This window comes from Pan troglodytes, chromosome 11 (assembly GCF_028858775.2).
Source record: "Pan troglodytes isolate AG18354 chromosome 11, NHGRI_mPanTro3-v2.0_pri, whole genome shotgun sequence".
NCBI lineage: Eukaryota > Metazoa > Chordata > Mammalia > Primates > Hominidae > Pan > Pan troglodytes.
Genome location: NC_072409.2, coordinates 59,534,296 through 59,545,517, shown reverse-complemented (window position 1 = coordinate 59,545,517; position 11,222 = coordinate 59,534,296). Strand labels below are relative to the sequence as shown.

Here is an 11,222-nt window from a genome sequence, read left to right as displayed (position 1 = left end):
TCCCCCACAAAAGAAAGCTTTGCAGGGCCATTTCAAAATATAGCAAGGAAACATATTCTGGAACTAACTTTGGGAGGAACTTAGTTTATAGTTTAACTTTGAAACAAGGACGATAACAGCCCTTTCCCAAAACAAACCCCCTTCCTGCCTGGGGACTAGACTGCCTTTACAGAACCAATACATTAGCCACAAGATTAGAAATTATGGTTTAGGAGTCATGCAACTGAAGGCGGCCAGATTCTGAACCTCCCCAAATTGCTCCTGGGGATAACATCACTACTGTAAAATCTAAGATCAGGGCTTGAGATATTTTGCAGACCCTGCACTCAGTGGATCAGCTGGCACCACCCAGACCAATCAACTGGCTCATCTGATCTTGTGTACCCCCCAGCAGGAACTGACTCAGCACAAGAGGACACCTTTGATTCCCTGATTTCATCTCTGACCTGACCAATCAGCACTCCCGACTCACTGGCCTGTGCCCACCAAATTATCCTTAAATACTCTGATCCCCGATTCTTAGGGAGACTGATTTGAGTACTAATAAAACTCTAGTCTCCCATACATCTGGCTCTGTGTGAATTACTCTTTCTCTATTGCGATTCCCCTGTCTTGATAAATCGGCTCTGTCCAGGCATTGGGCAAGGTGAACCCATTGGGCGGTTACAAACTACAAAAGGGAGAGGGTATAATGAGGCATGTCTGACCCCTACCCCTTCCTGGAGTGGCCTGAACTAGTTTTTCAGGTTTCTTTGGACTCCCCTTGGCTAAGAGGGGGGTCCATTTAGTCAGTTGGGGGGCTTTGAATTTTAGTTTTGGTTTACAAACCCATCCATCATTGTTTTTGTTGTTGTTGTTGTTGTGAGACGGAGTCTCGCTCTGTTTCCAGGCTGGAGTGCAGTGGCGCGATCTTGGCTCACTGCAACCTCCACCTCCTGGATTCAAGCAATTCTCCTGCCTTAGCCTCTGCAGTAGCTGGGACTACAGACGTGCACTACCACGCCCGGCTAATTTTTGTATTTTTAGTAGAGATGGGGTTTCACCATGTTGGCCAGGATGGTCTCGATCTCTTGACCTCATGATCTGCCCGCCTCAGCCTCCCAAAGTGCTGGAATTACAGGCATGAGCCACCACCGCGCCCGGCATCCATCCATCATTGTTTGTTGAGCGTCCTCAGTTCCAGGCACTGTGGTTGCTGATGATATAGTGGTAACAAAGATTGATAATCAACATGTTCTCACGGAGCTCACAGTCTTGCGCAGGAGAGAGATGATAACGTAAAAGTATTTACAAAGTCACATAAGTGCTAGATGGGGTAATTATAGGATACTACAGGAGCATATGAGAGTGGCCTGGGCTTGACTTGGTGGGGGTGGTGACAGCATGAGTTTCTGAGATCAGAGAGATGAAGAGTTGGCCAGGTGAAAGAGGGCAACGAGGAAAGAGCATAGCAGAGGGGACAGTATGTACAGACCCAGAGGCCAGATGTCCTCATCTAGTACAGTGTTGGAGAGGCTGAAAAAGGGAGATTCTCAAACAGACTCAAGCTTGGATGCATTGGGCCCTAGCTCCTGGGGTTCTGCAGTTCTGAAAGGTCTGCAGTTTACCCCTAGGGTTGCAATCTTCTTATTCTTTTTTAACTCCAGGTTAGGCACTTCCATCCCTCACAGTTCAGTTTCAGCTCCAGCCCTCTTTGTCCCTTATAATGCATACAAACTCTTCAAACCTCCTGCATTTCCTGAATTATGGAACTGGTCACTGGATACCCCCTTTTCCTTGCTGTATTTGTATAGCTTTCTTTTGTCTTCAAGAGCTATCTAATTATTAAGATAATCGAATTGGGACCTCTCACTTCTCAGCTCTTTGTTCTATAGGCTATAAAGCATTTTGGGGCTCCTTCTGGGAAAACATTAATCGATTTAAATCAAGGGCATGCACACAAATGCTGCAGGGGCCAGGCAGGTGCCAGAAATGAGTGCCCTATGGAACACTTAGCCTTCCTGGGCTGTCTTTTTCTTTCTTGCTCTGCTGGAGACATGGCATAAGCACTATTTTACTTTTAACGCTAATGTAAAAAAAAAAGAAAAAAAAAAAACCCACAGAGCCAACAGGATGATAAGCAGCAACTGTCATTAGCTCTGTGCAGTGGTGATAGTTGGGTGGGCAGGAAGGGCTGTGAAGTGCAGAGAAAATGCTTACATAGGTGCAGTAGCAACTCAGCATAGCTGAATGGTGTCCTGTGGAAACGTAGGCCTACTGTGCACAAATATTACAACAGGAGACTGAAATCTGGATGATCTGGGGTATATGAAACTGACGACTCTTTACATTGAGAAAACAATTATTAAAATTTAAAATACTCTGTTAGGCCTATAACTATATTGGGTTAAACAAAATGTGTTCATGGGCTCATCCAATGGTTCTAAAACTCGGCTGTGCATTAGAATCACCTGGGGAGCTTTTAAAAGTCCCAACGTTCAAGTCACATGCCTGGGCAGTTAAGTCAATCTCTGGAGGCAGATTCAGTCATCAGTAATTTTTTTTTTTTTTTTTTTTTTTTTTTTTAGACAGAGTCTTGCACTGTCACCCAGGCTGGAGTGCAGTGGCGCAATTTTGGCTCACTGCAACCTCCGGCTCCCGGGTTCAAGTGATTCTCCTGCCTCAGTCTCCTAAGTAGCTGGGATTACAGGTGCCTGCCGCCACACCCGGCTAACTTTTGTATTTTTAGTAGAGACGGGGTTTCACCATTTTGGCCAGGCTGGTCTCGAACTCCTGACCTCAAGTGAGCTCCCTGCCTCGGCCTCCCAAAGTGTTGGGAATACAGGCGTGAGCCACCATGCCCAACCCAGTATTCTTTTTTTTTTTAATGTCTCAGGTGATTTCAATGTGCAGTTAAAATTAAGAACCACTGCTTTTGATGTGCATCTGTTTGTGAGCTCTGATTATAGGGCATATTTTGGCAGAAGGATGTTGTGAATGTTCTGTTCCACCTAGGGCCTTCTGTTAATTGGCAGGTGTGCTGTATCACACATGTTAAGTGCTGCAGATGAGATTTCAGAGGAAATCATCAAGCGCTCTCCTGTTCTGTTTCTCTTGAGGGCCTCAACTCTTCATCATGAAATGTGGGCTGTTACAGTGATAGCAGAAGAGGTCACCAAGAAACTCATATGCCATTATACTTTACATGAGTGCCGAAGCTCCTGTCGCAGTCCATATTATCTGTATCTAACATCTTGTCCTGGGTACAGTTTCCCATTCAGCCACTTGGCTGTACTGTCTGTATGTTGCATGATAATTACTAGGCATTATACATGTGCAGTCACATTGCAACCATGTGACAATGCCCACTTCTTGTGTAGGTGTGCACAAGAAATTCTCTTCAAGGTCTCAGAAGGACTGAGTACGGCAGGCCTCACAAGACACAGCCATGGTGGGCAAATAGCAGTGCCTGACATTCCTACCCCCATCCTCAGATAGTGGAGTTTCCCACAATCCCCCTCCTTGACTCTGTTCTCTCTCGGCTCACGTTCCTTGGCTAACACTCTCATACCACTTAAATCTGTGCTGCCAGTGCTTATCTGTCTACTAAGTTCAATCCCAGATTTCCATTGGCTAATTAGACATCTCTACCTGAATGTCTTAAGGACCTATGAACTCAATGTGTTCAATCCTGAATTCATTATTGTCTTCAATAAATTTGTTTCTTTCTTTCTCTTCCCCACCCCCGCCTTGTCCCATTTGCTTTGCTTAAAAAAAAAAAGCTTTGCTTCCTTTATGTGGAAAGACACATAAAGGAAGAACTGAAAAACCAGGGCTCAGGACAGAAGGCAAGGAACTTATTGGCCAACAGCTGTAGAAACATGGACAGCCTTCTAAGATGCTGTATTTGGATGGCTCCTTTACAAATGCCTCAAATCCCCCTGTGTCTCTGCTCAAGATTGAATTCCTGAGAGACATAAACTGATTGATCTATCTTGGGTCCTGTGGCCATCCCTGACTTTGACTCAGGTGAGTGGGTTAGATTGGGAACCCAACAGAATCAGATGAAATGAGGTAGAAGTAATCCCTCAAAGATAAAACAGAGTGCTATTGCCAGGAAACGAAGGAGAACTACAAAATATGGGGAAAATAATTTTATAAAAATGGTCTCCCTTTTGTGGATTTAAACAGTATATAAAAGTGACATATAAAATATAAGTAAATGCATTTGTGAGAAACCAATGTTTTACCTCATTTTTATTTTAATAAGTAAAGTAATTCATGCTCAAAATTAATTTTAGCAATTCAGAAGCTTATAAAGTGAGAAGTAAAAATTTTCCTTCCTTTAATTTATGCTTCTCTAAGTTCCTAGTGCTATTCCCTAGGGGTAATCACTTTTGGCAGTTCTTATATGTCAGAAGATATATTTTTAGGTAAGCAAGTTGGGCCTATTTCTAGGACTACTTTCTTTTCAGGTCCCAAAAACATTACAATGCTCATTATCATGTGTGTCAAGCCACTTCTATAAATATTATGGTGGCCGGGCACGGTGGCTCACGCCTGTAATCCCAGCACTTTGGGAGGCCGAGGCAAGCGGATCACCTGAGGTCGCGAGTTCGAGACCAGCCTGGCCAACATGGAGAAACCCCGTCTCTACTAAAAATACAAAATTAGCTGGGCATGGTGGCACATGCCTGTAATCCCAGCTACTCGGGAGGCTGAGGCAGGAGAATTGCTTGAACCCGGGAGGTGGAGGTTGCGGTGAGCCGAGATCGTGCCATTGCATTCTAGCCCGGGCAACAAGAGCAAAACTCGGTCTCAAAAAAAAAGAAAAAAAAAATTGTGGCAAAATTAGTGGTACCAAGGGATGAATGATTGCCCAAACTTTAAATAAATGTAGTACTTTATAAATTATTGTCATTAAGTTATTTCTGAACTTCCTGACTCCCATAATTTTTCATCTTTCATATAACAAAGGCCACGCCAATTTTTAAATCAACATTTTATAGATCATAAATCTGACATAGAAACTTTGTGTTCAAAAATGTTCTTTTACAATATTCTGCTAATAAGGAGAAAACAAACTATTAATAGAAGCTGGCTTGTCAAAATCCAGGTATGATAAGTATTTCTGGACCAGAACATGCAGTGTTATGTAAATAATTCCCTGAGTGATAGAGATTTGTAGTTTATTTCTTGTTTGAATCCTGGTGGAGTTTGTTCTTTTCTTTGCTCCCATCAATATTTTGGAGATAGAGAGGAAGTTAGAATTGAATGATCCAAGCCTTATGCAATTAGCCATTTGGAAACTGCTATATAAACAGTAAAGAGGAGAATCAGCTGGCATGACTGCCAGTGAGCAGTTTTTTGGGAGAAGAATGGTCTTGATTGCCTTTCATTGGGCATACAGGAAAGCAGAGTTGGCTTTCACCTCTTCATTTGGCCCCCTAGGCAAGCTCCAAGCAGATCATGCAAAGGTATTGTATCTTGCTACACAAATCTTTTCCTTCTGAAAGGGTTTATCTGAATGCAAAAGGATTCCTGTTTCCTTGGCATGCTAACGACTCCCTTGCTCCCCAAGGCCATGGAGAAAAGCAGAATGGAAAGTGGAGAGAAATAACAAATGTAATTATTCTGCAGCTTGTTCTGGGATAAATACTTGATGTTCTGACCTGTAAACGAAGCATGGGGACATTTCTAGTGTGCAGCATATGTTCCCTCTAGACCCCTGTGTCTTCCTAATTGAACTTCAGAGATTAATGCCACAAGAATTTGTCATGGAATGGCACAGCCTGCTTCTAAACAAACTGTCCCACTTCCAAGGCATGGGTCCAAGAGAATGGCTTCACACTAATTGCTCTTTGTGCATAAATTTCTACTGAATAATCTGGAGGTAAGTCAGAAATGGGCAGAATTTTAGCAGATCTACTGTGATGAAAATGAAGAGGAAATCACTGAGATTATGGGGGAAACGTGGAATTTCCATCTGCCAGGGATTTGCCTTGACCCAAAGCACAAGGGGCAATTGACCCCCCTGCTATGTTCTTGAGGGAATGTGGGTTTCCCTTTTGTGGAAGTTCAGATGATCAACAGTAGATTTTTCTCCTTTCCTCCTCTTCCTCTCTAACCTGACCGTCTCTGAATATACAGTCAGTACCCAAGTACTGGCCCCAGATTAAACCGTAAACTCGGAACCAGGCCTTGCACACAATAGACACCTGCTTGACCAACATCTGCTGAACTGAGCGGCAAGAATTCACAGTCACAATAGAAACCTTCTACTTGGAGTCAAGTAATCAGGGATTCCTCTCCAATTTGCTTGGTTTCAGCCTGCAGGGCTAGGTGAAAGGGTGTTGTTTACTTGCACTAGCTACAGGCGATGTAGCCAGGGTGGGTAGGCAGAATTAGCTGTCAAACTTAAAGGGCAAGATGGAGAGAAAATAGGAGGATAAATGGATATTCCTGTAGCTCGGTGTTTATGATGTAGGACAGAATCTTTGTACAGAATTGACTGGGGAGAGCAGCTCAGAACCCACCCTGTGATGGCTGAGTGCTGGCGGTCTTCTGGAGGGTGTGTGGGGCTGACATGGTGGCCTGGGGGAGTGATGGAAGGCCCACCATCTATGTACTTTGACTTCTCATAAACTCCTATGGCATGTTTTTAATAATTGATAGAATAAGTAAACAGAAAGTCAATAAGAATATAGAAGACCTGAACACTACTACTAGCCAACTTGACCTAAGTGACATTTGTAGAACACTGTATCCTCAAACAGCAGAATACACCAGAATATACATTCTTCTCAAGTGCATATGGGCCATCTACCAAGATAGATCATATTCTGGGCCATAAAATGAGCCCCAAGAAGTGTAAAACATTTTAGGTCACACAGAGTATGTTTTCTAACAATGGAATTAAATCAGAAATCAATAGGAAAATTCTTGAAAAATCCCCAAGTATTTGGAAATGAAATAATATACTTTTAAATAGCTTATCTGTCAAAGAAGATGAAAAGGGAGCTTAGAAAATATTTTGAGCTGGATGAAAAGGAAAATACAACATACCAAAATTTGTGGGATGCTGCAAAAAATAATACTTAGGAGGAAATTTATAGCACTAAGTGATTGTAATAGAAGAAAGATTTCAAATCAGTGACCTTAGTTCCCACCTTAGGAAATAAGAGCAATTAAACCCAAAGCAAACAGAAGAAAGGAAATCGTATGTATGTGTTAAAATAAAACATTACATGCAGTAAAACTGAATTTTGGGGGGAAGTATACAGTTCTTTGAGGTGTTTGTTTGTTTGTTTGTTTGTTTGTTTTTGAGATGGAGTTTCACTCTTATTGCCCAGGCTGGAGTGCAGTGGCACGATCTCTGCTCACTGCAACCTCTGCCTCCCAGGTTCAAGCAATTCTCCTGCCTCAGCCTCCCGAGTAGCTGGGATTACAGGCATGCGCCACCACGCCTGGCTAATTTTTTTGTATTTTTAGTAGAGACGGGGTTTCACTATGGTGGTCAGGCTGGTTTCGAACTCCTGACCTTGTGATCCGCCCGCCTCGGCCTCCCAAAGTGTTGGGATTACAGGCTTTAGCCACTGCGCCCGGCCAGTTCTATGAGTTTTAAAACAAATGTAGACCACCACCCAATACACTGTAACCACCAGCACAATCAGGATACAAACATGTCCCATCACTTCCCACATTCCCTCAGGCTGTCCCTTCATAGTCCAACCGTCCCCTAACCCCAAGCCCTGGCAATCACTGATCTGTTCTCTCACACTATAGTTTTGCCTTTTCTGGAATGTCATAGAAATGGATTCATACAGTAAGTCCCCTTTAGAGTTGGCTTCTCTCACTTGCATAATGCCTTTTGGATTTATCCATATTGTTGAGTGCAGCGGCGTGATCTTGGCTCACTGAAGCCTTGACCTCCCAGGCTCAAGAAATCCTCCCATCTCAGCCTCCCATGTAGCTGGGAATATAAGCGGAGGCCGGGCGGGGGTCGCAGCGCCGCAGCCAGCGCAGCCAGCCCCAGGGGGCGCCATCTCCGCCGCTGCCGCCGCCGCCGCCGCCGCCGCGAGACCCCCGCCCCTGCCGCCACCACCGCCATGGGCAACGCCCCCGCCAAGAAGGACACCGAGCAGGAGGAGAGCGTGAACGAGTTCCTAGCCAAAGCCAGAGGAGATTTCCTCTACAGATGGGGAAACCCCGCTCAAAACACCGCCAGCTCGGATCAGTTCGAACGGCTCAGGACGCTGGGCATGGGCTCCTTCGGGCGGGTGATGCTGGTGAGGCACCGGGAGACCGGCGGCCACTACGCCATGAAGATCCTCAACAAGCAGAAGGTGGTGAAGATGAAGCAGGTCGAGCATATACTGAACGAGAAGCGCATCCTGCAGGCGATCGACTTTCCGTTCCTCGTCAAACTCCAGTTCTCCTTTAAGGACAACTCCTACCTGTACCTGGTGATGGAGTACGTGCCCGGTGGGGAGATGTTCTCCCGCCTACAGCGCGTCGGAAGGTTTAGCGAGCCCCATGCCTGTTTCTATGCCGCCCAGGTCGTCCTGGCCTTCCAGTACCTACACTCGCTCGACCTCATCCACCGCGACCTGAAGCCAGAGAATCTCCTCATCGACCAGCAGGGCTACCTGCAGGTGACGGACTTCGGTTTCGCCAAGCGCGTGAAGGGCCGCACTTGGACCTTGTGCGGGACCCCAGAGTACCTGGCCCCCGAGATCATCCTGAGCAAAGGCTACAACAAGGCCGTGGACTGGTGGGCCCTAGGGGTGCTCATCTATGAGATGGCCGTGGGCTTCTCACCCTTCTACGCCGACCAGCCCATCCAGATCTACGAGAAGATCGTCTCTGGGAGGGTGCGGTTTCCCTCCAAACTCAGCTCTGACCTCAAGGATCTGCTGCGGAGCCTGCTGCAGGTGGACCTCACCAAGCGCTTCGGAAACCTCAGGAACGGGGTTGGCGACATCAAGAACCACAAGTGGTTCGCCACAACCAGCTGGATCGCCATCTATGAGAAGAAGGTGGAAGCTCCCTTCATCCCGAAGTACACAGGCCCTGGGGATGCCAGTAACTTTGACGACTACGAGGAGGAGGAGCTCCGGATCTCCATCAATGAGAAGTGTGCCAAGGAGTTTTCTGAGTTTTAGGGGTGTGCTTGTGCCCCTGTGGGTTTTCTTTCCTTTTTGTTTTTGGTGGTTTGGGGGATGGGAGGGTTGGATTGAACAGCCAGAGGGCCCCAGAGTTCCTTGTATCTAATTTCATCCTCACCCCACCCTCCAGGGTTGGGGGAGCAGGAAGCCCAGATATTTGGAGGAACAGAAACACCAGCTGCTCCCTCACCACCCCCATGCCTTCCTGGTCCCTCTGTGCTTCTCTCTTTCTCCTCCCACAGGGTCCCCCTTGCCCCAGCCCCCTTCTGCCTGTTTTAAACGAGTTTCTCAGCTCTATTCAGGCCAGGTCTTGCTGTTGTATCAAGGGACACGGTGTGGAAAGAGGGGCTCAAACTGAACTCCAGCCCTGAACAGGCACCACTTACTAAGAGAGGATGAATGAAAAGCACACCTACCCTTTGGAGTAATCCTGCCTGGGAAGGAGAGAGGTTTAGTGCCATGTTCAGTGGGCTGTTTTCTAGAATAAAAAATTAAAACAAAAAACAATTAAAATCTTATTTAAGTTCCACCAGTGTCCCCTTTCCTCCTTCCTCTACTTTCACCCCTCCCACCCTTCCCACCTTCCCGTGTCTCCCCATTTTAACAAATCCAGGAAGCCGACTGACTTTGGAAGGAGGCTCTGGGGTTTGAACTTCCCCCATGAACTGCTGATTTCCCCCTCCCCCCTCCCCAGGGGCATCCTCTATCACTCTTGCAAAGGTCTCAGTTCTTTTAGGAAGCTCCACTCTCTTCTTCCCCAGCAGACTCTTCTTCACCCTTGGGCTTTGGGAGCCAGAAAAGCAGCTGCCCCACTCCCTGCCAAAGAGGAGTTGTCCCCCAAAAAGACAGAGTGGGAGTTCCAAGCCCAAGTCTTTCTTCACAGCAGCATTTCCCCGAAACTCCTTAATTTTATTCTCAGCCAGATTGTAATGCCCAGCCTCTCCTTATGGGAAGGCAGTCCTGCAAAAGGACATGGAAGAGGCCCAGCCCCTCCACCCCCACCTCATCGCCCAGGGTTCAAGGCTAGGGCTGCTGGGGAGGGGCTGCCTGTTTTATTCACCCAGCAGCTTCTGCCTTCTCCCATCCTGGGTGCCCCTCTCCAGCTTAGCTGTCAGCCATCCTTCACCTCTTCTCCCCTGCCACCCCGTGCTGTTTTCAATTTTTTTTTTTTTTTTGACACGAAGTCTCACTCTGTCACCCAGGCTGGAGTGCAGTGGTACAATCTCAGCTCACTGCAACCTCCGCCTCCCGGGTTCAAGCGATTCTCCTGCCTCAGCCTCCCGAGTAGCTGGGATTACAGGGGCCCACTACCATCCCCGGCTAATTATTGTATTTTTAGTAGAGACGAGGTGTTGCCACGTTGGCCAGGCTGGCCTTGAACTCCTGACCTCAGGTGATCCACCTGCCTTGGCCTCCCAAAGTGCTGGGATTACAGGTGTGAGCCACCGCCCCTGGCCTGTTTTCTTTCTTAATAGAAAAGTGAGGAGCTGCTGGCGAGCCACCTCATTCATCTTCATATTTCCCCCTCTCATCACTTCTCCCCATCCCAGGAGGAGCTCTCAGGCCTGGGGTGGGGCCCCAGGTGGGCTCAGGGTGATTCGACCTACTTGCTGTGAAAAGATGAGATTTCCTCTTGAACAGTGTGCTGTTGTAAACGTATGTCAAAACTATTACCAATAAGGCCGGGTGCTGTAATCCCAGCACTTTGGGAGGCCAAGGCAAGTGGATCACTTGATGTCAGGAGTTTGAGAACAGCCTGGCTAACATTGCAAAACCTCGTCTCTACTAAAAAATACAAAAATAGCTGGGCGTAGTGGCATGCACATGTACTTGGGAGACTGAGGCAGGAGAATCGCTTGAACCTGGGAGGCAGAGGTTGCAGTGAGCCGAGATCGCATCACTGCACTCCAGCCTGGGTGACAGAGTGAGACTCTGTCTCAATACAACTAAACAAAAAACCAACTATTACCAATAAAGTTTTGTTTAAAAAGAACTGGCAAAACTAATCTATGATGCTGGAAGTCATAATAGTGACCTTTGAGGATGGCATTGGTGGAGAGGGGACATGAAAGAGCC

At 46.7% G+C, this 11,222-nt stretch overlaps 1 protein-coding gene across 1 annotated transcript; it reads left to right on the top strand.

Moving 5' to 3' along the window:
* Window positions 1–8,056: 8,056 nt before the first annotated feature.
* Window positions 8,057–9,675, top strand: PRKACG (protein kinase cAMP-activated catalytic subunit gamma). The gene has a single exon (XM_528314.8). The coding sequence runs from the start codon at window positions 8,088–8,090 to the stop codon at window positions 9,141–9,143; it is 1,056 nt and encodes a 351-aa protein (XP_528314.3). The 5' UTR covers window positions 8,057–8,087; the 3' UTR covers window positions 9,144–9,675.
* Window positions 9,676–11,222: the final 1,547 nt, after the last annotated feature.